This window comes from Vipera ursinii, assembly GCF_947247035.1.
Source record: "Vipera ursinii genome assembly, chromosome: 1".
NCBI classification, from domain to species: domain Eukaryota; kingdom Metazoa; phylum Chordata; class Lepidosauria; order Squamata; family Viperidae; genus Vipera; species Vipera ursinii.
The window spans coordinates 104670555-104697981 of record NC_139512.1 but is presented as its reverse complement, the minus strand read 5'-3'; the positions used below and the strand labels follow the sequence as shown (position 1 = coordinate 104697981).

General features: G+C 37.1%; 1 protein-coding gene across 1 annotated transcript in view; it reads left to right on the top strand.

Moving 5' to 3' along the window:
- KCNQ1 (potassium voltage-gated channel subfamily Q member 1) overlaps window positions 1–27427 on the top strand; it is a gene marked incomplete at its 3' end in the record, with an annotated part of 409143 nt that overhangs the window by 245440 nt on the left and 136276 nt on the right. The window contains exon 14 of the mRNA XM_083348468.1: window positions 24218–24293. Within this exon, the coding sequence (XP_083204594.1) occupies window positions 24218–24293 (76 nt within the window). The remainder of the gene's footprint in view (window positions 1–24217; window positions 24294–27427) is intronic.

Sequence of the window (27427 nt, the reverse complement as noted above, 5' to 3'; positions counted from 1 at the left end):
CTCGGTCTCTAAAAGTTTCGCCATCACTGTTATAGACTATGCAGGATTAGACAGACTACTGCCAGCCCCAGGTTCATAGAGCTATATGGAAAATTGCATCTGTCTTTTAATACAGCCTTTGGGAGTGCAGTGAAAAAATAGAGCTATAGGATGCCATATTTCTTGACACCCTTCAGAAGTTAGTGAAGATAGAACTTTTCCAGAGGGCATTCAGTGAGTGTTTGGCCTAAGTAAAACTGTTTATTTGTTGTATTCTATAACTGTCCTTTTGGTGTTTCATTTCTTTAAATTTTGTATTATGTTATTTGAGGTTGTGGGTAATGTTTTTACAACAAACACTTTATTGTATTTATTGCATTTATATTATTATAACCCATTGTAAGTCTCAAAGATTGAAAGGCATACAAATCTAAATTATTATTTATATTATTATTGCTTCTTATTGTTTTTATTTTAGTCCTTCATGTTTATCCCTATCTGAGGATATCAGTTCTAGTGAGCTCAATAAAATAGTTGTATTAGTAATCTAGATGGCATAAAAGACCACTTATTGGTTTGGCCACAGTGGTGCTACTCGCTTAGGTAGCCAGATTTCTAATAATAAATCTTAGTAAGGCTTTAAAAAGTCTTTAGAAATATTAGCTAGAATTGCTAATATTTTTGGTGAAAAGGCAATACCTGCATAGGTATAACTATACGCCTTCAAATAGAACAAGCTGAATCTTACCGAATTTTACCAATGCATTCCCTTTACACAACTGTATAAAAAGCTCAAAACCTGACTTAATTATTTAGGAGTCCTCTGTGAACTGAAGGTTTAAACTATTTGTTGCTTGGTAAATATATATTGGATTTTTATTAAATGATTTTCAAAGTACAAAAATATATTCTTCATAATTCTTTTTTACTATGTTCTTAATGTATTTGAAATACAGTACATTAGTAATAGTTTTCTGGAATATATTAGGGAGATGCCAAAAAAGGGGGGGATACCTTTCTGCCTTGATTTTGCCATTGATAGCTCCAAAACATAACACCAGAACTTTGTTGGTGAATGGTCCTAGTAGCATTCAATAAAAACTCCAATTTTGCTTTATTTGTTCTGCTCTAGGGCATCCTAAGAATGAGAGTAGATTTAGTATTCATTTGTTCATAAAGATCATTAAAAGAAGTATCAGGGGAATCACACATGCTGGACCCAAGCAAGTGTATGTGTGAGAGAGAGAAAAAGAGAGAGAGGGAGAGAGAGAGAGCATTTTATATTGTGCTATCATGATGCTAGCACATCACACAAACCTCTTTGTTTCTAAGAATGACTTTGTTTAAGAGAAGCTGCATGAGTCTTTGGTCATTCCCACATCCTAGGCTACTGTAGATGAAGGGAGTTTTCTGTGGGTGTCTTAACTCTAATCTCGCCAGGAGCTGCCTCATTGTATGTGAACACTTTGGTAGATGTCTGGTTCATTGGGAGCTTACAATTGGAGGAAAGGATGGTGGCATTACCTCGAGCATACTAGGCATTGTGCCAGTGTAACTGAGCAGATGGTGACCTCTTGGGTCATGGGACTATATTTCTGAGATAGATGGGAAAGGAAATTCTACAGTTTGCAGACCAGATGGGGAGTTCTCACAGCAACAACTAGAAGGAATGTATATACATATACGTACGTGTACAAGAGAATGTCAAGGCAGAGTAAGAAAGCAGCATTGTCAAATTCAGGAAAGCCTAATGCTGGCTTCTGCACAAAATGGGTGAAGTTGTAAAGGTGCTTTAGATATTTTCCAATCCATCTCTTAAGCAGCATGCATGCTCCTCTCCCTAAATTTAATGTGAGGAACACAATTCAAATCAACTCTTTAAAAATGGTGACTGTACATGTTGCAACTGCAAAGGGCTGCACAATAGCTGTTGACGGAATTAGCGCCATGCAGTAAGGAAATGGGGGTGGGTAGGGAGAATGATTTTCAAGAGTGCCAGGAAAGCAAAAAGCAGTGGCTTAGAGTGCCTAAGTACTTTAGCCTTACTGTAAATGATATCTTTAATATATTCACTTCCAAAATCTTTCGTGGGTACTCCATCACTGGAGGTTTTTAAGAAGAGACCGCTAGACAGTTACTAGTCTGAGATGGCATAGGTTTTCCTGCATGAGCAGGGGCCTGGGCTAGAAGACCTCCAAGGTCCCTTCCAGCTCTGCTCTATTCTATTCTATTCTATTCTATTCTATTCTATTCTATTCTATTCTATTCTATTCTATTCTATTCTATTCTATTCTATTCTATTCTATTCTATGTAATGATAAGGATGGTATGAGATGGAATTGTTTCATAATAAGTCAACTTAGCAACCTGGCAGAAAGCAGTCTGAAGGCGCTTGCTGAAGATTGCAAGCAGCTTTCTTGACCAGGCATAAGGATGTTTTTAGTTTCTTTTCGGCAGGTGATAGATTTTAGGGAAAAAATGAAAATGTAGGCAGTGTTTAAGTTTTACTTCCCTTTTATCCATTACATTATGTGTTATTTTATGAAATGTGTTTTATGTATAGTAGATTGCTTATAAAAGTACAGTTTCTTCGGACAATAGTGACACATTTATTGATGAAGTTTACTTTAAAATACTTTACATTTTTGTTTTGTTTTTCTTCCCTCGTCTATGTTTATTTCCAAACTGTGCACAAATGCGTACTGAATGAAGTAATTTATTTTCATTCTCGGGATGCCATAAACCAGAACAAATAATACTAAAACTAAAGCAAAATTGAATGTTCCCTCGTCTAATAAATGTTTGTTTATATTTACATTTTTTGTTCTGTTCATGCTACTGAATACTAAGGAATGGATTTATTTATTTTTTTTGCCTGTTTAGAAGAAGCAGGTAGAAAAAAAGAGTTAATTTTGGAAAACAATTAGCTAGCAGCTTTGTAGTAAACAAAGAAGTATTCTGGATCCATTGTTTCAGAGGGATATGAAAAGCAATAATTTTAAGGAGAAAGCAAACACAAGAAAAGAAGGGGAGATTTTAAGTCTTTACATATACATTTTTAAAAACTGAAATACTATTACTATTAGCTGTTTTTATCATTTTCTAATTTTCATAGAACCTTGAAAATTGTGTCGTCACTTTTTGCGACCCTCTGACAAGCAAAGTCAGTGGAAACCAGATTAACGTGTATTACTAACAGCTTCAATGATTCACTCAGCAATTGTGGCAAGAAAGGTCAAAAAATGGGGCAAAACTCAATTGTCTTCTTAGCAGTGGGAATTTTGGACTCAATTGTGAATGTCAGTGGAGGACTATTTGTACACTGGACTGAAGCTATAAGCTACCTTATATATCGAAGACTTTTTCTATGGAGGCACCTTACCAGAGATACCAAGAAATAGAAAAGCTGTTCATTTTGAAACCTTATGGCAGGGGTGTCAAACTGCCGGCCCACAGGCCAGACACATCATGCGGAAGCCACGCCCACCCCATTGCCAGCAATGGCAAAACTGTCCCGATACGTTGCATGACATCACGTGACATCGCGAGTTTGGCATGTCTGCTATGGGATGTGCTCTGTACATTTACATCATCTGTCATACCACAATATAGTCTACCAAATCATGAAGTTAACTCTGTCAAGCCCTCCCAAGTAAATAAAGCGTGCATAAACACCATCCATATTAGAAGGAATATTTCATATCTCATTGAATGAACTATCTAGTTATTCTAAGGAAATCATTTCAAAGATAGATCAAGCTTTTTGATTCCTTGCAAAAGACTTATTTCCCACAACTACTGTGTGACTGGAAACTCCTTAAATAAAAATATTATTCTTTCATACCATAAGAAAACATACTTTCTGAAATGAGTCAGAAAACAGTTATGTGCCTTATACTAACTGATATATTGATCTGATTAGATTGGCATTTAGCCACTTTTAAAAAATGCTAAAAGGATTCTACAAATAATATATTTGATTTAGACAAAGAAAAATGGATTTTGGTTGGTTAACTTTATGATATAAAAAAGCGAAGGGATATTATTATGTAATTGCTGTTACTTTAAAGGATTGTCTAAAGGAATTGGGATAATAAAGCAGCAACATTACCTAGGTTGAGGAGGGAGCGAAATTTGATCAGGCAATTATTTTTACCCTCCTTCCATCCCCCCATCACTCACCCACCCACAAGCAGTTTTAGTACAAGAAATTAATTGCAAAGTGAGCATAGAATGTTCACATCTGGCTGTGAACAAATATTATTATTCAAAGACTCTTAACTAAGTGCTGATGTGCTGTGGTAAAACAGAATTCAAAACTATAAAACTTAGGATGTGTCCTGACATAAGAGTTGCTCTAGAGGTTATACCAGGTAATGATATTTTGTGTAAATCTATGTTGCAATTGGAAGGTAGGTTTGTAAGCATGTGCCATTTGTATTTTTTTTTATTTTGTTGTGTTTTCATCTTTCTTGTTCTGTGTTTGTTTATATTTGTAGTTTACTGGGGCCATTATTTATGTGTTGACATAGTTAGCCACCTGGAGCCTTCAGCAGCATACACTGACAATAAACAAATAAAAGGTTGTGTGATAGGAAGTAGATGTCTCTGGCACCATAATAATAACATTTTCATCTGATTCAGTCATATATGAAACAGGTGTTTTAATGCTTCCCAGTGGAAGAATCTTTGAAACAAATATCAAATCTCGAAGCAGCCCAAACGGGATTGGTATGCCTGTGAATCTTGAATTGCAAAATCAAACTAAATCAAACTCTCTTTATATATCAAAACTTCAATTCAAAATCAAGACTGATTCACACAAGCCTACAGTTCATCCCATGTGATATTGTATTAAAAGTCATGTTGGCTATTACAAACAATATATTTTCTTCAGAAAACATAAATGTTAAAAAGAAATAAAGCAAGCACATGTTTTATGGCTGTTAATTCTTGCTACACTGATAGTGCCTGACTTTATTCTGAGATAGCAAAGACTAATGCCATCCATGTGCGTAAAAGTTAAGTATCATATTTATATTCATTGTAATTGGCAAAAGAAAGCTCAGGACCATACTGGTTGGAAATATGCGGAAAAGGCCTCCATCCTGCAGTGGATAGACAATGGCTAAGATGATGACGATGATATTATGAAGCTTTTAGATAATGTATAATATATCCTATGAAAAAACTTTATGTTTTATGTTGATCAGCAAAGCCATTGATAATATGTTGGGGAACCTAAATAAGCCAAATCTAATATTTTGTCCCAAATATGTATTTAAAAAAAAACTCTGGGAAAGAGTAAATTTTCATCTACGTGGAACTAGTCAAATATTTTACAATTTAGATGTCCTTAAAGTGTGTTTTGCTTTTAAGCAATTTTCTGATTTACTTTTTGAAATTACATGATGGCTCTCATACATGAAATTACATGATGGCTCTCATACAATTGGACAAAGTAATGGCCACAGTGGTTTTAGTTCAGTTTCATCTATGGTTTGCCCTTTTTAAAAAAAGATTGGAGAATTATTTAAGATTCTATCATTTAAATAGTCCTAAACTTTTTTCTCTCCAGCACTGAATGTTTTCATGTGATTAAAGTTAAAAAGAAAATATTTTTTCCTCTCACTTTTTAGTAAAGTTTTATTCTATTTAGCTCATGTGGATTGATCTGCCTGTCAAGAGGGAGATGAAAGAATGGCTGATTTCCATAGTCTTTATTCTATCTACAGTAATCAGCAGCTAAGGGGTTCAGGATTTCTGGAAGAGAGTTTCTCCAGCCTTTCACCTAGAGATTAAGTCATACTGTACTACAACAAATTATGATCACCATGTATAAACGGATACACTGTTATGTTTTTATATAATTCATTATATTTTTAGGTATAATTAGAATTCTCTGCATAATTACTTGGAAGTAGTTTCCACTGACATAATAGTTATGTAATTTGCAAAAACCACAGAGATTTCCTAAAATTTTTTTAGCTATCTGTAGGGTAACCTTTATTTTTTACTTTAAAATTTTGCAAATAGGTTATCATTTAGTAAGAGTACTGTCAAAGAGTAAATGCTATCCAGTCTCTGCTGGATTACTTTCCTCATTCCTTTACAACAGACATGTCAAACACAAGGCCCGGGGGCCAGATCCGGCCCGCGAAGTGGTTTCATGTGGCCCCCGAAGCCATACTGGAAACAGTGAGGGAACAGTCCCTGCTGCCTTGGCCCTGACCCAGAGACCCTCCTTCTGCCAGTGACCCCCAGATCTGTCCCACTCCTGCCCAGGCCCCCATAGGCACCCTTGATGCGAACGATGTAGAGCTGGCCATCCCCACCCAGTAGGCCATACGCACTCTAGCCACACCCACCCAGTAGGCCACGCCCACCCTGGCCATACCCACCCGGCCCCCCGAGGGCAACTGCAATGCTGATGCGGCCCTCAATGAAATTGAGTTTGACACCCCTGCTTTACAAACAATGGTAAGGCTAACCTTATTAGCCCCTCATTCAATTGTCCAATAAGGAGAGTGTTCTGACCTATAACAACATTACTCCCTACACAGTAGAAAACAAGGTCACTTCCCAGTACACACTAACTATAATGAAATAGTGTTTTCTGCCTATTTCAGAAATGTGAGCTCTTTTTTGTTGTTTGCCTGTGAAAGAAAGAGAGCATGACAGAGAATTTGTCTTTTTGTTACACTTATATATCCCTTTTCATTCTTGGATCAGAAACAGTTTCCACTGGATTCCCAAATGGTCTCTTACTAAATCCCAAATCAGAATTAAAAGTCCTTAGCTTTCATGCAAGGATGCTATAACCATATGCTTTCAGTTAATGTATCAGATTGCCTTCTGATTAATGTCACATAATTTTTTTTAAAAAAATAAAATATTTATATAATATTCCTTTTTATAAGAATATCGTTCATTTCAATTCAGCAGCTTTTTATGCATATGCAAAGAAATTGCAAAAAAAGTAACTAAAACAAAATACTTTTCCAAAAAATGTTTTGCTTGGAAGAAAAATGGGAAGGGATGTTTTTGCCAAGTGGAAATGGTTGGAGTCAGCATGAAGCTGATTTTTACATGTTTCTAAAATTATAAAGGAAAATCAAAATAGAATAGTCTTTCTTTTCCTTCCTTCCTTCCTTCCTTCCTTCCTTCCTTCCTTCCTTCCTTCCTTCCTTCCTTCCCTCCCTCCCTCCCTCCCTCCCTCCCTCCCTCCTTCCTTGTATATATTCATAGAAAAAGGTCTCAGTTCTAGTTTGCTTGATACAGTTCTATATACAAAAATATGGCTCTTATTAGTGTGACATTCTGCATAGGCTCAGTTGTATTCAGATATGTGAACATAGTATGTTTTGGAACAGAGTTCACAGAGAAAAATGTGTGATCTTATCCCTCATTATTGTATTGGGTAGGGTTAGCTCACCATTCATTCACCATGGGGACTATCTTATGCATTTGATTCAGAAGAAAGTCTCAGTCTGTTCAGTGAGACTTTTCCCCAGTTACTGTATAGGTCAGACATGTCAAACACAAGGCCCGGGGGCCAGATCCGGCCCGCGAAGTGGTTTCATGCGGCCCGCGAAGCCATCCTGGAAACAGTGAGGGAACGGCCCCCGCTGCCTTGGCCCTGGCCCAGAGACCCTCCTTTTGCCAGAGACCCTCAGATCTGTCCCACTCCTGCCCAGGACCCCAAAGGCACCCTTGATGCGAACGATGTAGAGCTGGCCACACCCACCCAGTAGGCCATACGCACTTTAACCATGCCCACCCAGTAGGCCACGCCCACCCAGGCCATACCCACCTGGCCCCCTGAGGGCAACCGCAATGCTGATGCGGCCCTCAATGAAACTGAGTTTGACACCCCTGGTATAGGTGCTTAAAATTGTAGCAATGTTTTGGTATAACAGAAGGCCTTCGCAACCTCCTTCTTCTGCTTCTAAATCACTCATTCCGTTTTGCTTTTCCCGTGCAAAATTTCAAAAGCCATTTGTTTTTCAGACTGCATCTATTCGTATATGAGATAGGATTCTCTCTTAAGAATTTTCTTTGGCCAAAATGAAATGGAGCTGGTAGTCCATGTTTGATATACTTGCTGCTCCAGGTATCGATTCCAAAAGTTGTATATTAGTGCATAAATGCATACTTTTTCACATTTGATTGAACTGGTTATTGGAGCTGGCTGGTTCTGTGCTGAATGCCCAGTAATGGGATAAAGCTTCCATTCATAAGCAGAGAAGCTGGTGTTTGCCTTTTTGGCAGAATTCACAAATCAGTCACCAGTAATTGCAAAGCAAATGCAGACACATACATGTATGGGGAATGGAAATGGAGAAGGAATTCTATGGCGTATGTGTGCGTGTGTGTGTGTGTATTTGCTATTCTAGTCTCCCATTTAACTCTTTAACTTTTTGTTAGCAAAAAAGGAATTCGTGTGTGTGTGTGTGTGTGTGTGTGTAAATTCTCTGAATTTATCTTTGATCAATAAATTAAAATCTCTAGTATCTGAAATAGGGTAGAGGTGAAATAAAAAGTAGTGTCGGTCTCATTCCCAAAATAGCCATAGATAAAAGGTAAAGATTTCCCCTGTTCAGTTGTTTCTGACTCTAGGATGTGGTGTTCAGCTCCATTTCTTAGCCAAAGGAGTCAGCACTGTCCAAATATGTTTCAGTGGTCATGTGGCCAGCAGGACTATAAGCTGAGGCATACGGGAACACTGTTACCTTCCCACTGAAGTGATACCTATTTATCTACTCACACTTGCATGCTTTCAAACTGCTAGATTGGCAAGAGCTGGGATAAGTCATAGGAGCTGACCCCATTGGGCAGCACTCAGGACTTAAACCCAGGCTGTCAACTTTCCAGCTAACAGATACAGCGTCCTTAACTGCTGAGCCATCATGCCCCTCTTAGCCATATATATCCCCTTGTAATATAGCATTATTAGAACCATGGGCTACAATAGTAAATATAAATTAATTTTCTGGAGCATAGCTCCATGCACTGTTGGCTCTCTTACATTGGAACATTTTCTAGAGCATAGCAATCTGGGTCTTCATTTTACTGACCTCGGAAGGATGGAAGGCTGAGGCAACCTTGATTCTGTGAGGATTAAACTGTTGGCAGTTGGCAGAATTAGCTTGCAATACTGCATTCTAACCACTGCACCACCACAGCTCCTTATTCTAACCACTTTGCCACCACTTGGCAAAGATATTTGCCAAGCAACAAACTACAAGGGGTATATCTCTGCTAAAAATGGTAAAGTGCTCCTGTCATTTATTACTAGTTGTTCGAATTTTGTCTGCTTTTCTTTTATTTGCCTCCTTTCTGTTTCATTCAAAAATTTCACATAAGGATCTATTCTTGCATGCATGCGTTTCCTTTGATGACTAGCAGGGATCCATGAGGGCTAAGGAACACCCCATGTATTAAAAGTGCTGTCTCTGCTTTTCTATACAAAGAGCTCATGAGGCACTGTGAATGTACATGTATGAAATTCGCAAAAGTATTCATAGCGGTCACTATTTATAGCTTATAACCTCCTTGAAAACAGCCAAGATGAAATTGGATCCCCTTCACTCTTAGCTAAAAACACTTTTCTTTTTGCATGTCCTGGAAAAAAGCCAATTTACTAGTTCCATTAGCTTAATAAGGTTTGACAGCCTACACAACTTTTCTCATAATCTTTCTAAATGGGATGCTGCAAAATCATTTGGGTAGCTTCTAAGCTCATTCTGCTCCTACAGAAACAAATTTCTGATTTTGTAGCAAAATAAAGATGACTTACAGAGATTTATTTTCTTCTATTTTTCTGATGTAAATATTTCATTTACACATTTATTATTATTTAATATAAAGATATACTTGATATAAATCTCTGTGTTACATTTAATTTGTGTTTTTGAGTGAAACAACAGTGTTTGATTCAACATGATGAATTCTTGAAGAATTACATTGTAAATAATTATATGCAGCAAGATTGTGAAAAAGTTTAAACTGATATCAAAGTAATTCACTAAGGTGAATTCTTTCTGATTTATAATAGTGGTTAGTGCCTGCTGAAACTATTGTTGTGCTATTAAAAACCACAGCCAGGCATGACATTTCAACAAAGTTCTCCCACTTACTGAAAAGAATAGTCTTGCAGAGAAGAGATTGTAGCCACAAGGTAGATTTTTTTTTACATATTCCTTGATTCCTTCATTTCAAAATATTTGGCTTTTGAAATATTACAAATTCTAGTAAAGATATTAATTTTGAGTGTGCTTAATAGTATTGAAATTTTTGCATTAAACAAAACGGCTGTGGTCTACAGCAGGGATCGCCATGGATGTCTTAAAGCTACAGGGTACCAAGAAAGCTTTCTCAAACCAATTTATTCAGGAACATTGAATTGTACCCTTACATAGATTAGTAATTGTCACTAAAAACAATTTTTAAGTAAATAGCATAATCTGGATAACAATGGGTTTTTTTATCAATATCGCTGATCATTAGCTTTTAGCCATCAGACCACCCACCAGCTTTTAGCCAGCATAGCTAGTGGTTAGAAATAATAGGAACTGTAGTTCAGTTTCATTTGCAGAGTCACATATTTCCCACTCTTGCATTAATTACAGCAATTCTTCTATGTACATCAGGCAGATGTGATTTATTAGGCTTAATCCTTTCCTTTAAACATAAAGCAAGCAGTCAAGTAATGGAACAGAGACAGTGTCAAATATCAGTATCAGAGTCAGCTGAATCCATAAATACAGCTCACACATCAAAAGTTGATCAGGGCAGTGTAGTGGTTTTAAAAATACCAAGGATTCAGTCCTAGAGTACAGTACAAGGATCCACACAGTCAATTACTGGAGTACTGAAAATAAATAAGCTGCTTCCAAACCTAGGTTATCTTCAAGTGGTTAGCTATATCTCAGAAATTGTAAGCATTATTAAGCTGAAATGCATCAGTTCTCACTAGGGGTTGGGTCTGCTCTAGAGCAATACTAAAGCTTGAATTTCCAACAACTCCTACTTGTAAGCATACAATTCAAGACCTCTCAGACTATATTGAAAAGCACTTATATACTGCTTCACAGTGCTTTACAGCACTCTCTAACCAGCTTAAAGAATCGACATATTGTCCCCAACAATCTGGATTCTCATTTTTACCAACCTCAGAAGGATGGAAGGCTGAGTCAACCTCAAGCCCATCAGGATTGAACTCCTGGCTGTGGGCAGTTAACCTGCAGTACTGCATTCTAACCACTCCACCAACACAACTCCTTATAGTGGTTTGAAGATTTCCATGTTAGAATTTGAAACTGCCAAGGTATACATTTGAAGCGAACATCTCTTTTCTGTTTGCTGAGCTAAGTCCAGTTGTAAACATCTGTTGGATTGAGAACTCTTTACCAATTGGACCTCATCCTTATAAAACAAGGGAAGTCATGATTCAGTGACCTGTGCAAAATAGACATGATTTTTAATTATTTAAAAATATGCAGTGAAGATTCACAAATTAGCATGTGATGTCACATAGCCCATATTCCATTACTTCTCTCTCTGATAGGAAAAAAACTGAAGTTCCCATACTTTATCTCAAGACTGAAGTGCATTTTACACTTCCAAAAATACACAGTGAACTTCCTTATCTTTCTTATGGGTAATGGTCCTAGTCTGTGGAAAAGAAAATACAGTATATAATACAAACTATAGTATAGCACAGTGGTCCCCAACTTTTGCAGCTTAGAGGCCAGCTGGGGGAGGGAGAGAGAGATCAGGGCACATGTGCAGCTCAACTCATGTGAGCAGTGGGCCGGGGTGCACACGCATGCACACAAAGCTCAACTGCTTGCGCACTAGCCCACCACTCATGCTACTTGAACTGTGCATGTGAGAGACAGTTAGTTGAGCTGCACGCACAGGTGCACACCGGCCCGCCTCTCATGCAGCCCTGTTCTGAATAGGCCATGGCCCGGTAGTGGGCACTGCTCAGCGGTTGGGGACCCTTGGTATAGCATACATATTATATTGTAGTCCCACAATAAACAAACACTTAGAAGCCTAGGCCAAGGGCATATTTTACCCTGGAGAGTTGTTAGTGTAAATGTGGAAGTTGCATGAAACTACTTTGCTCCAGGGGATTGAAATATCTTCTGGAAATATTGGAGTGTGCTTGTGTGTATCTGAGAGAAGTAGTACAAGGTGTGAAATCCCACTGAATGAATGTAATTCTATTTTCACTGATGCTGGATGGATTGGTATAAGAAGAAGATAAGAACCAACATATGTAAACAGAGTTCGTAAAGAAAATGTATTCATAAATCCTTACACCTTTGGTTTACAAATATGGAAATATTAAAATATGCCTGAAATTGGATGTTATGATTTTATTGCACCAATGTAATTCAAAGTCTCAAAATTTGTTTCAAGTCAAGAAGGTGCTAGTTATTACACTATAGGATCCTGAAGGACACTTCTTCCAATGCATGATGTCTATTTTTCATCCAACAACTTTGGGTGGCTAGGAATGTGCCTTTTTTTCTGGTGGCCCCCTCCAAAGACAAATATGTTCAGGATTTATTACTACCCTTTTAGCAACAGGCACCCACTTTTTGTTTTCCCAGCCTATTTAATAACAACTGTCTTGCTGGTACAGAACCCTTTTTATTTTATTTCTGCTGCTTTCTTTTTTGCTTTATAGTGGTTGCTTTAATTGTTTGTTTAAGTTACTGTTTTTATATATGTATTTTAGTTGCTTTGGGAATTCAATTTATACAGCTGTCTTAAGTTTACATGTTTCAGACACTTGTTTTGAAATATTTTGTATGCCACCCTGTAAAAAGCTTGTTTTGAAGGGCAGTGAGTAAGTTCTTGAAAAAGTAAAATAAATAAAATCTGTGTTTATGTTTATTTGGACTAGAATTTATTTTTGTCCTTCAAAAATATATTCAGCGTATTTGATAAATAAAATAATGGAATGTTTGAACAATTGGTTCTAACAAGCTGATTGAAAACAGAATAAAATCGCACTGATTTTATTCTGGGAGAAAAGAGAAAGATACATTCAGAATCAACAAAGCAACTATGCCAAACATCACCAGCCATGTCACCAAAACTTCATGCTTTACATGGGCAGGCTTATATTGGAAAAGATGTCCCTTCAAATAGAGGCCCCTTCACTTTTACAGGGATTTGGTGCATAATGGAATTTGTTTGGACATTCCTGTAGAAATAGGTCCTGTAACACCTCTGCTTCACAACGAAGAATGTAACCTACAAAAAGTAGGTAAACACACAGAGAGTGAGATCACCCACATACCATTTAATTCAGATAAGTAACTGGAAGTCCCCTGCTTTCAGAAAAGAGGTAATGATCACCCAACCTGTACAATGAGCTCATTCTGGGAAGTGCGAACCACTCATCGAAGTTTTTTTAATTCTGGAATTATTTTTCTTTTGTAGGATTATGTTGTGGGTTTCTTTTTAAAAAATAAAGATTCATTGCGCTTTGCCCAAGAACTATTTTAAAATGGCAAGGAGTCTCTGAAAGCCCCATTAATAGTTTAATAAATTAATTAAAATAAGACCAATAAATAATATGGTTTGGTGAATTCCACTAAACTCAGCAGGGCTTATTTCTGAAAAAGGGCATAACTTAAAATGTATACAGACATTTCATTATCTTTAGCTTTAGACTCAGGATAAAATTTTTTAAAATGCAATCTTTTCATCAGGTTTATTTTCAATGTACATATTTACATTATGGATAGTCTAAAAATATATATCCTGACTTGAATAAGTATATATCCTGAAAAAACATGATCTCCCATTATTCTAAACAACCTGAGGCAAAAAATAACATAATAAAAGCAATCACATTTTATTTATTCATAATTTTAGTTATTATATTTTACTTTCACATTTATATATCCAGGATAATCTTTATCTTACAATAAAGCTTGGGTAGAAAAATGGCTCACCATTTTAATATGAAAATTGTTGCTTTGATTGTTTACAAATAAATCTTGCATAAGTAAGAAAAAAGCACTAACAAATAAGGGGGAAAAATAAATCAAAAGAGGAAAATATTCTCTGTGTTAAAATCATTTGCAAGTGTTTCTTTCACAAAGCTAATAGAATTTGCTTTCTCTTTGCCCAGAAACACTATAGTGCTCTTGGGAAAAAGAAAGATTATGTCCAACCTGCGCTGTAAAACCTTTTGCTGGCAAAATTATACTATTTATATGCCAAGACTACATTTTTCAGTCTCGCGTAACCATTCATTACTTCAGATTCTGAAAGAAAACAGAGCTATACTGTATATATAATTAAGACTGATTTTTAAAAACTGGGTGTAGGGATCCCTGAATTTAGACTCATTGGTTATCTTGAGAATGCAGGTTTCTAGTTATGGATTCTACGTACTGAAATGTCTTTGTATAATGACCTATTATGAGCCTTGAGTTTCTGCTGAAACTACCTGTTTTGTTACTCTTTCTACATTTTAGATACCGTGTATTAAGCTTCATCTTGGACTATAAAAGTGTGTGAGAGTGAGAGAGAGAGAGACAGGGAGAGAGAGGGAGAGGGAGGGAGGGACAGAGAGAAAGAGAGAGAGAGACAGGGAGAGGGAGAGAAAGGGAGGGAGGGAGGGAGGGAGAGAGAGAGAGAGAGAGAGAGAGAGAGAGAGAGAGAGAGAGAGAGAGAGAGAGAGAATAATCTTATTCTAGTAGTAACCCAAACAAATGTTGTAACAAGATGCTTCTCTTCAAGTGATAAAATGTAGGTATTTCACGCTTTGATTGCAAAACAATTACAGGTAGTCCTTGACTTTTGACCATAATCTGCTAAACTTGTAAGCCGCCCTGAGTCTTCGGAGAAGGGCGGGATATAAATGGAATTAAAATTAAAAATAAAATAAATAAATAATCGGGACCAGAATTTCTGTTGTTAAGTAAGGTGGTTGTTAAGAGAGCCATGCCTGATTTTATTATCTTTTTGCTACAGTTTTTAAGCAAATCCCTCCAGTTGTTTAAGTATGTCATGCAGCCCTTAAGCAAATGGCTTCCTCCCCACCCCCATTGACTTGGCTTGTCAGAAGCCAGCTAGGAAAGTCACTAACGGTGATGACATGACCTAGAGGACAATGCAGCCATCATAATGCAAATTGCTAAGCATCAGAATTTTGATCATGTTACCATGGGGATGCTGCGATGGTTGTAAGTACAAACACCAGTCACTTTGTCCTCTGTAACTTTGAACAGTAGCTAAATGATTTGTTGTAAAACGAGGACTATCTGTATGTTCTATGAGGAACAAGCACCTCTGCTTGTAGAAACCTTGGTTTTTCACCTACCTGCTGCTCACAAAAACTCCTTAGAAGAGTTCCCTAATTCTTTGAAGCCCCTTTCAGAGGATATGGGGTTTGTGTGACTGTGGGTTTTGTGTTATTCAGTGTGATAAATCAATTCATGCAGTAGAAATTTTGGAATTATGGCAGGAGACCCCTATCCAAATAAGACCATCTACTTCAGGGGTGTCAAACTGCCGGCCTGCAGGCCAGATGCGTCTTGCTGAAATTGCGCCCACCCCATTGCCAGCAATGGAGAAAATGTCATGGTACATCACGACATATTACGTGATGTTGCGAGTTTGACACCCCTGATCTACTGGAATTAACTCTTCTGCTGAGGCAGATTCTCCCTTTCCCTGTAATTCCTGTGTAGCCATTAAATCTACTCTAGTGTGTAAAGAAGGGACGCGGTGGGTCAGTGGGTTAGGACACTGAGCTTGTCGATCAGAAGGTCAGCAGTTTGGCGGGTCAAATCCCGAGTGCCGCGTAACAAAGTGAGCACCTGTTATGTTCGTCCCAGCTTCTGCCAACCTAGCAGTTCGAAAGCACGTAAAAATGCAAGTAGAAAAACAGAGACCGCTACGGTGGGATGGTAACAGCGTTCCATGCGCCTTGGGCGTCTAGTCATGCCGGCCACATGACCATGGAGACATCCTCGGACAAGTGCTGGCTCTTCGGCTTTGAAACGGAGATGAGCACCGGCCCCTAGAGTCGGAAACAACTAGCACACATGTGCGGGGGAACCTTTACCTTTACCTTTTTAGTGTGTAAAGAGTCCTCTTCACAGTAGATTTCCTCCATTGGGCCATCTTCCATCATTCCCTTTATCTTCTTCTACTCCCACTTTTGAATTTATCCCTGTCTTAAGAGAATGACATTCAATAAACTGTGGAGAATTTTCCATATATCGTATCCCATTATATCCCCTCGAGCAGTTGAGTTTGTACCTGTTCACTGATTCTATTGCTAAGGTTGCTAATTTTTATTCAGCGGCTATTGTTCATGAGTCTCTAACAGAGGAGACAGAAAACATGGTTGGTGTACACCTTCACTATGTAATACCTAAGATTATTGCAATGGTCTCCTGACGGCTGCCCTCAATTTTTCTTTCTACTTCCTGATCTGGGTATAAAACAATGCTTTTAGGTCTGGTCTGGACTTTTCACATTATTTGCATGTCTTTTTATAATGAAGGGGACTTCATTGACTTCCTATTTAAGCCAGAATCCAATTTAAGCTGCTGGCTCTTGTGTTTGTAGCCCCTGGTCACAAACTCCTTGATATCTGTCTCCTCTCCTTTCTCCCTAAAATCCTATTTGTTGTTTACATTCATGTGAGCAGGACCTTCTTTCAGTTTCTTGCTGCAGGATTAGCCTCCAAGTCCAGGTCTTGAGGGATTTGTCCCCATGATTGGGAATTATATCTTTTTTTCCATTAATCTTTGTGGAAATATGATGGTCCTTTAAAAAAAGGGATTAAAGAACTTTTTATTTGATTATTTGGCATAGCAAAGTATCATGTTCTACACTCTACTTTTATTTAGCTGACAAGTCCAAGTTAGCAGCTGTTTTCAATTATTGCACATTGAGTCTTGTTCTACAGCATTGTTTATAATTGTACTGTTACATTATTTATTTTAATGTTAATATTTGGTTTGCTGGGTTCTGAGTTAATTTTATTTGATCAATTTGTAATTATTGTGGGTTTCTTCTTTAATTTTATTCCACACTTTAGAAAGGAAAATAATAATAATAATAATAATAATAATAATAATAATAATAATAATAATAATAACAACAACAACAACAACAATAGTAGTAGTAGTAGTTGTTGTTTAAAGAGGTCAAACAACACAATTTGTGGTGAAGGCATTCAGAAGAACTGATTGTATGAAGGATCACTGTCAAACTCCAGACTTCTCAAACTTTAGGTTTGTGACTACTTCAGTACTAGTTATCAGTCACATGAAATGTTCTATAAGTCATTTCAGATAGATAATAAATAAAGCTCAAGGTTGACTCAGCCTTCCATCCTTCCGAGGTAGGTAAAATGAGGACTCAGATTGTTGGGGGCAATTAAGCTGACTTTGTAATAATGCCGCTTGGGGGGGGGGTGAAAGCCCTAATAAGCAGGCATATACATAGAATGAAGGCTACTGCTAAGCTTGTAAGCCGCCCTGAGTCTTCAGAGAAGGGCGGAATATAAATGGAATTTAAAAAAGAAAAAAGAAAAATTCAATATATGTTACATAGACTGCAGTCCCTTCAATAACAAAGTTCTGATTAAACACCCATTTGAGGGAACACCTGCTGCCAGCATCAAGTTCCCTTCATCCAGTGCGCTCGCACAGGGAGGGTCTTCTCAGGGTGCCGCTGGTAAAAGTTTGCCGGCGGATAACACCCAGGGGGAGGGCCTTCTCTGTGGGTGCGCCTGCCCTCTGGAACCAGCTGCCCGTGGAGCTCAGGACTGCCCCTGACCTGCGTTCATTCCGCCGGGACCTGAAGACGGCTCTTTGAGCTCTCTGGCCCAGGCTGAGAATTTTAACTGGGGTTTTATTTTCAGGGATAATTTAATCTTTTAATTGTCTTTTAACTTTTGTATTTTGTATTGGTGTGATTTTAAAATGCCCTGTAAACCGCCCTGAGTCCTTCGGGAAAGGGTGGTATATAAATCTAATAAAATTAAATAAAATTAAAAATTAAATAAACTAATCCTCCCATTTTAAATCCCCCCTGCTTATCTAATGCAAGGTTTATTCATTGAGCATGACTAGATAAATCTGATTCAAGTATATAGAAATTGCCTTCTAAAAATCTTTTCCTTGATTCAGATCAGCTAGTCGTCAGTTATCAAAACAGGTTGCAAGCACCAGTACAATACAACATTATTGGGTCAAGGGTGAGAATACAAGCATGTCATGATTTAATCATGATGTTTAAAAAAATGTCTAGAAGCCACCTATTTTCATATGTGGTGGACTTGTAGAAATATAAAAGCTTTTTGGATTAAAATTTGGTGGAACATTCAAAAGATTTTTAAGAGAAAGATACAGTTTTCTCCGCAATTGTTTTTATTGGGTATTGTTGTAGATTGTGATGTTAAAGAAACCAATTTGATCTTGAACATGATAACAGCAGCACGGTTACTGGTGGGACAATATTGGAAGAAGGATAGTTTGCCTACTATAGAAGAATGGGTGTTTAAAGTTTCGAATCTTGCAGAAATGTCTAAGATTTCTGCTTACTTGAAAGATCATCCACAGGAAAGATATATTTCAGTTTGGAGGAGATGGATAGATTATATTCAGAATAAATATGGGACTAAAAAGTTCCATTTACCTTATGAGTAGATTTTAGAGGGATATTGTTATTTATCTTAGTGTTGGTACTTTGTATGTATTTATGTTAAAGGGGAGTTAAAGCACATTATGAATTTGGTTAATTGTATATTATGCATAATTTTTATTTAGAATATGATTATTATAACTATAATCCTGTATTTAGCTCTGGGAAGTGGGGGGGGAACTGGGCGGGTTTGGGGTGGGGGGGATTTGGGGATATATTGTAAAATCTTGTTTTGTAAAACTCTTTAATAAAAAAAATGTTTACATCATAATTTTTAGGATGGTCCGAACAATTTCCTAACTGATTGTACAGCTGTCATTGCTCCTTCCCCTCTAGCAGAAACTCTAGCAGAGCTGGACTGATGGGGAAGAGAGAATGATGGACAGGATTTTTTCCCCCTACTTGCACTTCTCCTGTTCCAACAATACTTCTTCAATCTCCCTTGTCTTACAAGATCACCTCCCTAAAGGGCTATTGGGTTCCAGTTGCATGCATTTGCATGCCTTGTATAATTTGCCATAAATTTTTTTCTTTAAAAAAAAACCTATGCATATCCCTTGTATCTTTCAATACATCATGTTAAAGGAGGCCCAACTGGGGAAAAAAACCAAGATAAAAACCCAGGATAATAGGATGGGAGCCTTCAAAACAATAAACAAACTGTCTTTGGATGATCCATAGTGCTAGAGGAATTATCTCTAATGTGTTGGCATTAGTTCTCCAGTTGCCTGATAAAGATTACTGTTGAGAAAGCATTCTGCTATTAAAAGCCCCCTTCCCCCCTCCTTCGCTGAAATATAGCCTGACATTCAAAACCAGAGGCCTGCATTTACCAGGTATTTCTTTATAAAAGAGATCCTAATCTCAATAAGATAAACTGCTTAAATAAAACTTGGTGAAAGAATAGGCTGAATAGCAGATTATGCTCGAACTATTTTAAAATAGCCTGCTTTTCAACAATTCTGTACTTGTATCCTCAAGGAAGCTGTTGTTTTAAACATTATTCAAGCATGCATTTACTTGGATTCTGTTTAATTTTTTAAAATATTAATTGGTATTGTATTGAGAAAAGTTGCTTTAATTTTGCTTATGTTTATGGGCGAAAATTAGCAAGGAATCAGAACAGAACTTCTTCATCCTTCTAATCCTTTTCCCCTCCCCCTTCTACTGTATATTTCATTTATTAGTTTATCTTCTAGGCGTTACATCTTACCCTTCTCAAATCTGCATTGCCTTGTGTAAAGAATCCAGGTGGCACAGATCAACTTCATTCACTCAAGGATGAGAAACAAATGCAAATAGACAGAAATAAACTATCCATATGATGTAGTAACAACAACTTGCACCTGAACATCGGCAAGACGAAAGAGATGGTGCTAGACTTCCAGAGAAAAAAGGAGGAACCTGCCCCACTTTACATCAGGGAGGACTGCGTGGAGAGAGTTTCCTCCTTTAAATTTCTGGGAGTCTACCTCTGTGAAGATCTGACCTGGAAAGTTAATACAACCCAGGTGGCTAGAAAGGCCCAACAGAGGCTTCACTTTCTCAGGGTCTTGCGGAAGAACAGGGTAGAACAACGGCTAATGACCCTCTTTTGCCGGTCTACTATAGAGAGCGTCCTCTCGTATGGTATTGTGGTTTGGTATGCTGGTCTGACAGCCGCAGACAGGAAAGTATTACAGAGGGTAGTGAGCACAGCACAAGACATTGTGGGCTGTCCCCTGACACCACTGGATGACATCGCCAGGGCTCGTTGCCTTGGAAGAGCGAGGAAAATTCTCAGGGATGACTCACACCCTGGACGGTATCACTTTACTCTCCTACCATCGGGTAGGAGATGTAGGAGTATAGCCAGCCGTACCAACAGGCTGAAAAACAGCTTCTATCCGTGGGCTGTTAGGCTTTTGAATGAGAAATAACTTTTGTGAACTTTTGTGAATTTTATGCAGAATTGACTTGGGAGGCCGGTGTGTGGTGTAGTTGGTTCACATGGTGTAGTAAGATGGAGGGTTTGTTGTCACTGTGTGTTGGGGGGTGGGAGCACAGAGTGAGGCTCAGCTAATCTCAATGTACACATAGTTGTACTTTGACAATAAAGGTTCATTTAATTTCATTTCATATATATGTGCCATTTTAAAAAGAAGGAGAAACAAAGCCACTTTTAACCTTCTATTTTATGTTTGTGTAAGTCTGCTTGACTCAAGAAAATAATCTGCTGTATAGCTCTTCCAGCAGTGAAATAACTTAAGCTCAATGCTGTCACAATTGTGCCTTTTAAACTTAAGATGTCTGTTGGTTCACTCCTCACTTACAGGGAGTCCTCGACTTACAACAGTTCATTTAATGACCATTCAAAGTTACAACAGCACTGAAATAAGTGACTGATGACTGTTTTTCACATTAACGACCACTGAGGCATCCCCACGGTCACATGATCAAACTTCATGGGCTTGGCAACTGACTCAAATTTATGACAGTTGCATGTGACCTTCTGACAAGCAAAGTCTGTGGGGAAGCCCCATTCACTTAATAACTGTGTTATTAGCTTAACAACTGCAGCGATTCACTGAACAAATATGGCAAGAAAGGTCATAAAATGGGGCAAAACTCACTTAATGACTGCCTTGTTTAGCAACAGAAATTTTAGGTTCAGTTGTGGCCGTAAGTCAAGGACTACCTTATTAAATAATCTGAGGTAAGGAGAGAAAATTAATATTTAACCTTGTGGAAATTTTGCTAAAGATTTTGCTAAAATTAGACTGAAATTACTTCTGTGATAATGCCTTATAAGGTCATTTTAGCCTTACCTTTATGAACAAGTCAAGACACTCAGTGGCCTTCAGCAATTAATCCTGCTATTGATTTACTATATATTTTTCCTAACATTTATGTATTGTTGCAACATTCAAAACTACTTCAATTTCTGTTGTTGGATTTCTTAACACAAACTAAAGAACATTTAGTTTGAAATAAACTAGTATAGTTTGTATTGAGGTGTTAAAAAAAATAAACTTTGCATGGTCTGAAAGTTAACAGCGCACCAAAACATTTCAAAGACTCCTACAATTAAGGTGCTTTTATTCAAGTCAGATCAGTATTTCAAAGTATTTCCTATGGATTATATTTACTTATAAAAATCTCTTTCTGGATAAGATATTGAATACATGTGTTTAAAGTTGGGGTTTTCTGCATAAGTTTAATTTGTTTTTCTTCTTCATATATTGAGTTTTTAAAATTGTGGATTTTTTTAAAAAAAGTATTTCAGCAATTAAGAACAGTATAGCATTACTTTATTTAGTAAATATAATTAGGTTTCTTCATTCCTCTGCTGAAGTGTCATGGTTAAAGTAACATTTTATCTTTAAGTGGATCTAACTAGCAAACAATTGTGGAAAGTATTTATCGATGATTATAGTATTCAGCTTTAGAATATTTCCCTAAGTCAAAAGTAACTAAACAAATTCAATAATTTTTGCTGAAAATTGTGTTCTTTGGGTGAATATTAAATAATTTTCTGAAATATTTGTCTCTTAGAAAAATTCCTATATTTGTTTCCAAATGACAATATGTATACTTGCATGCATAAATGCAGTTCTATATATAAGCACAAAAGGAAAAGAAAGCAAATTAATTCAAAAATATTTAATTTAATTAAAGTATAAATGCAGAGAATATGATCTTCAAAATTAACACATTCCATCTAGACGATAATTAAGATCATTCAAAATAGGGAATTCAAACTTTAAGTAAAGTATACATATTTGGAATGTCCTGCCTTTAATTTTGGTGTGACAAATTTATTTTATGCAATAGGAATATAGAATATATGAAATTTATTACTTTATTATAGCTTTGTAAGAATTTTTCAAAACCTTTTCGATGTAATGAATTATTTATGCGTATATGTATATGTATATGTACACACACATATATACATACACACAGAGACATGCATACACATACATATACAAATGTATGTATGGGAAATATTAAAATAATAAATACACATGATACTTTTCTAAAGTATATTTCCATAGTTTCTAAGCATTAAATTGATTTTGTCAGGTGCGCGTTATTCAAATGCATAAGCAAACAGCTTGTGTGCATGCTGTTTTAGTTGAAGAAATGCTAATTTTTGCATCCAGAGAGTTAAACATTTATGTGGGTCTCTGAGTATAAGCAACTAGGGCAGGGGTAGGCAACTAGGGTATCTTCTCTGTAGTTGTTATGTTTGTGCTTGCATTAAAATACAGATGGACTGAGAAAACACTTGAAATAAATTATTTTGTGAGGAGTTGTTCACTTGGACGCTCACTTTAGTCAAGTTGTGCCTTGTTTAGGTGGAGTTCCTTCATTAATAGAAAACCAAATAGTCCCAATAATGAAAAGACTCGACTACTTAGAGTTTGGTGGTTTCAATGGCGGACATGTGGGGACTAGGAAGTATGATAAATGAACAGATATGGACTTTGTAATGGACAAAGTCGATGGAGGCTTTTGGAGCAGTATTTAAAGCTCAGCCAGTAGAGAAGGAAGAGAAGGGTTGGTCAAAGTAACATTGAATCAGGTATTCCTTCAACTCATTTGAATGTTACTAAACTCTCCTTACTCAGTAACAGAACTGAGAACATATGCACAGGGTTGCTACTTTGATTTGGTCTCTTTAATAGGTAGGTGCCTCTCTCTCGTCTTTCATCAGTATTAAATTGACTTTAGTGAAGCAAAGATTATTACTTTGAATGAATAGAATAGTCTTGCTTGACACACATCCAGCCAAATGCATATTAGAAGACCGTGCAAAGACAGTTCCCTTTTGTTAGAATAGGTATGATAGGGAAGGTTTTTTAATAATATGATTCCATACTTGTGCCAAACAATAATTCACTTGAGGACCGGGTTGGGATGTGGCACAAAATGGAGGCATCCCTATTAAACCAATATTTTAAATTAATTGTTCTAGTAATCCAACTGGGATTAGTGGTAATGGCATATTCTCAAAGTATATTTTTTGTCTATCTGGTACTGTGCTGATATGTTATTTCTTGTAATAGCTGGTTTTATATTCTTAGTTTTGTGGAGTATTCTGATTCTAGTGAAATCAGTGTGCCTTTTCTCTTTAGAGCTTTCAGATATTTGTCTAATGCAGGGGTCTTCAAACTTGGCCCTTTGATGACTTGTGGACTTCAACTCCCAGAATTCCTCAGCCAGGCAGGCTGGCTAAGGAATTCTGGGAGTTGAAGTCCACAAGTCATCAAAGGGCCAAGTTTGAAGACCCCTGGTCTAACGCATCATGGAAAGACTATTAGCTTTGGCTACACCCTAGGCCTTAGCCTCAACCAACAGTCATCCAAAATCCCTGCCCTTTCAGCATAACCGATGGTGACTTGAAAAAGAATAGGGAAGATTAACTGGGCCAGGATGTTGTACTTTTTTCATGACTTAATATTGTGAAAGATATTTGGTTGTAGCATAACTAATAAATAATTTGTAGATGGTTTAGCTTTGCCTTCTTGACCCTTCTTCTTTTTTTTCTTTACAGTTTGAAAGAACATCACCGTTCTGCCATTAAAGTGATACGTCGTATGCAGTATTTTGTGGCAAAGAAGAAATTTCAGGTGAATTGTTGAAAAAGTACCTTTTTAAAAGGAATCCCCCCCCCTTTTTTTTTAGCTCTTGCTTCTTTTAAACAAGGAAAAGCCAGGGAAATCCATTTTAATATCAGGGAGCTATTCTTACTTTTCTCTCTGTTCTTCAATAGGGTGACTGTTTATCAGCAAGTTACTCAACTGTGGATGCAGTGGGAACAGGCTAAATTTCTGAAATGCAGCCTGAATTAAAATGTTATTTTCTACTAATGGACTTGACCTTTCCCCTCTTGTTATCTCTGTCTCCTTCCAATGCAAACATTCTCATATGTCTTCATTAATTCTGAGCTGTGTGGGGCTGATTTAATGGACCTAGAGATTAGAACTCTACCTTAACCTTGTTTCTATCTCATATTAGCTGACATCCTGATATAAAGCCTAGAACCAAAATTAACATTTCTTGGGATTATAGGCATATTATCCTGAATTTTTCATAATGTTGTTTACCTTGAAATTAAATAGCATAGACAGAACCGTATTTATTGCAAGCAAACGAAAAAGAATGAGTAAATGAACCTATTATTCTAGCATGATTCAGCGAGTGAAAAAAATAATAATGGTTGAATTGAAATACTAGTTTAAGAAAACAGGTGTTTATTGTACAGATGTTAGTATGACATAATTACTATTGCATATTTGGTTTTTCCCCTACCAACCCCCCCCCCCCTTTGCCAATCTAGAAAGAGACAGTGTTGTGATTCAGGGTCAGCCTGTGGGTTCGGCAGTTGGGTCGGACGACTCAGAGGAGGAGGAGGGGGTGTTGAAGAGCTTGCTGATGATGGCCTTGAGGCTCTGCAGAGCCCTCAGCCAGGCCCCTCCCACCTGGTCATGATGGAGACCCAGCTGTGTGAGCCTGACAGCGTGGATGAAGATGACCCACAGCTGGCCCTGTTCAAGGATGCCCGACACAGGAGGCAGTCAATCAGGAGTAAACAGAGGAAGGCAATGGGGCACCTCAGAAGGAGGCAGAGAGAAGCCACGCCCTGAACTGTATAAAAGGGGAATGTGTGGGAGGGCTGGTTTGCTGAAGGCAACCGCTTGAATAGTTCCTGTTTCATAGCTCCTGTTTCATGGTTGGTGTCTGTTTTATGTTAATAAATTTGGCAGGCTTTATTCCAGCCTCTTACCGTTTGTAAAGGGGTTGTCCCTGCTTTTTCTGCAGGGCCGGTAGCAGGCTGGTACAGAACAGACAATTGCTCTGAGAAGTAATAGAAATCTTACTCAGGCTTTTTCTCTACATTCTAAAATTCAGTGAGCATTTTCTACAAACTTTTAAACACATATTTCCAACCAAAAGGGCTGAAAACTGCTTTTTTAAAAGAATGCTATACATTCACATGAAGTATAATTCTGTATTTGATTATTTTCTGGTGCTCCTAGGGACTCAGAGCAACCACAAATTGTGGCTAGAGGAAGTTTTCAACAAAAAGCGTGGGAGGTCTTAATCTGATAAAGATCTTATAAATAAATACTTATAAAAAGATGCACGCTTCTTAATAATTAAGGAGAAATAGGCACCCCATTTTATTACTGTGATTATGATAAGGTTCAGCTATGTTCATCTTCCAGCGACAGGGAACTTAGGCTTTGTTTTTTAAATTACAAAGCCGTTTTTAATCAAGATAATAGTAAATTGATAAAACTGGCTAATAATAATATCATCATTGATTGGAAACAGCATAGAGCAGGGGTGTCAAACTGGCAATGTCATGTGACATTGCTGGCAATGGGGTGGGCGCGGTTTCAGCATGATGCATCCAGCCCGCGGGCCAGCAGTTTGACACCCCTGGCATAGAGAGAAGAAAACTTAACAGAGCAATTTGCATAGCCCTTTACCGTGTCTCTCTACAGTTGTAGCCTTAGAGCATGCTTCAGTTTACTGGGGAAGGAAAAAAAGCTGGTATTTTCAGAACCAGTAAAGTAATTTATTTCCTTCTATCTGGCTTCATCAGAGGAAGAGCCATACCACTGGTTCTACTATAAGGTCAACATCGTCAAATGCCAAACATATTTTTTATTGATTTAATTCAGCAAAATAGAATTTATGCTGAAACATTTCAGGTTTCTTCACATCTTTTTCCATCTTTCCAATTAAAATTCAGCTGAGTTATTTGCACTCATAGTCATTAATCATGTAAAGCTATGCAATCAGTACAACTAAGAAATGGAATTTGGAACTGATAAAAATTACTAAAATATCTCTTCTCTAGTGAGTAACAGAAAATTGTTTTCCACATCTGATCCACAAAATGAGACCTATCTGTAATCAGAATAGTGACATAAGTGTTCAAGGAGCTGTAGAGTTCCAAAGAATCTTGCTACAAGTATAAATATCTATCTATTGTGCTATTACTTTTTGGGATAACGTTATGCTAAGCACTCAAATTAATATAAAGTAATAACAAAATAATAAAAGGTAGGAGGTAAGGGGAAAGAAAATTAACTAAAACCAGTTTATACCAACACTATTCATTATACTGCTCCATGCTTAGATATTCAATAAGTCTTAATTAACATTGTCTCTTGTTCTTTGAATTTCTCATCTTTCTCTTGTTGAAGAACTCATGAATTCTGCCCAACCATACCTTTCTTTCTCTTTCCTCTGAAACCTTCATATTTGTTTTCCAATTTAGTACTCCTTGATTCTCTTCATATGACCAAAATGTATTTCTTTTGCACTGGTCATTCACTTCTGTGCTCAGTCCATTTTTAATCTGCTTTTTCTCCATTTGAGCATCTGTCCTGTTTTTTCCACTCTAATTAAAAATTAACAAACCACATACTACCTTCTATCTCTCTATTAGTACTTGTAGATCTTATAATTTCTCTGTTTCCCTATGTTTAGTAAAAATTCTATCAAATTACAAAGTATCTGTTTGCTTTAGTTTGTTGCTATTTGTATATAGCTTGCAAGCCTTCACTCAATTCCCTATCAAAACAGTTTCCTTAGTCATTGTTTCATTAATGTTTCATTCCCTACTCCTTGTTGTATCAATCTATTTAGAAAACTTTCAGCTTAACAAACAATGTAACACTGTCTGCGTAAAAGGTCCACTTGTCTCCATATCCCCAACTATCATACCTAACAAGCTTTCCTTATACTT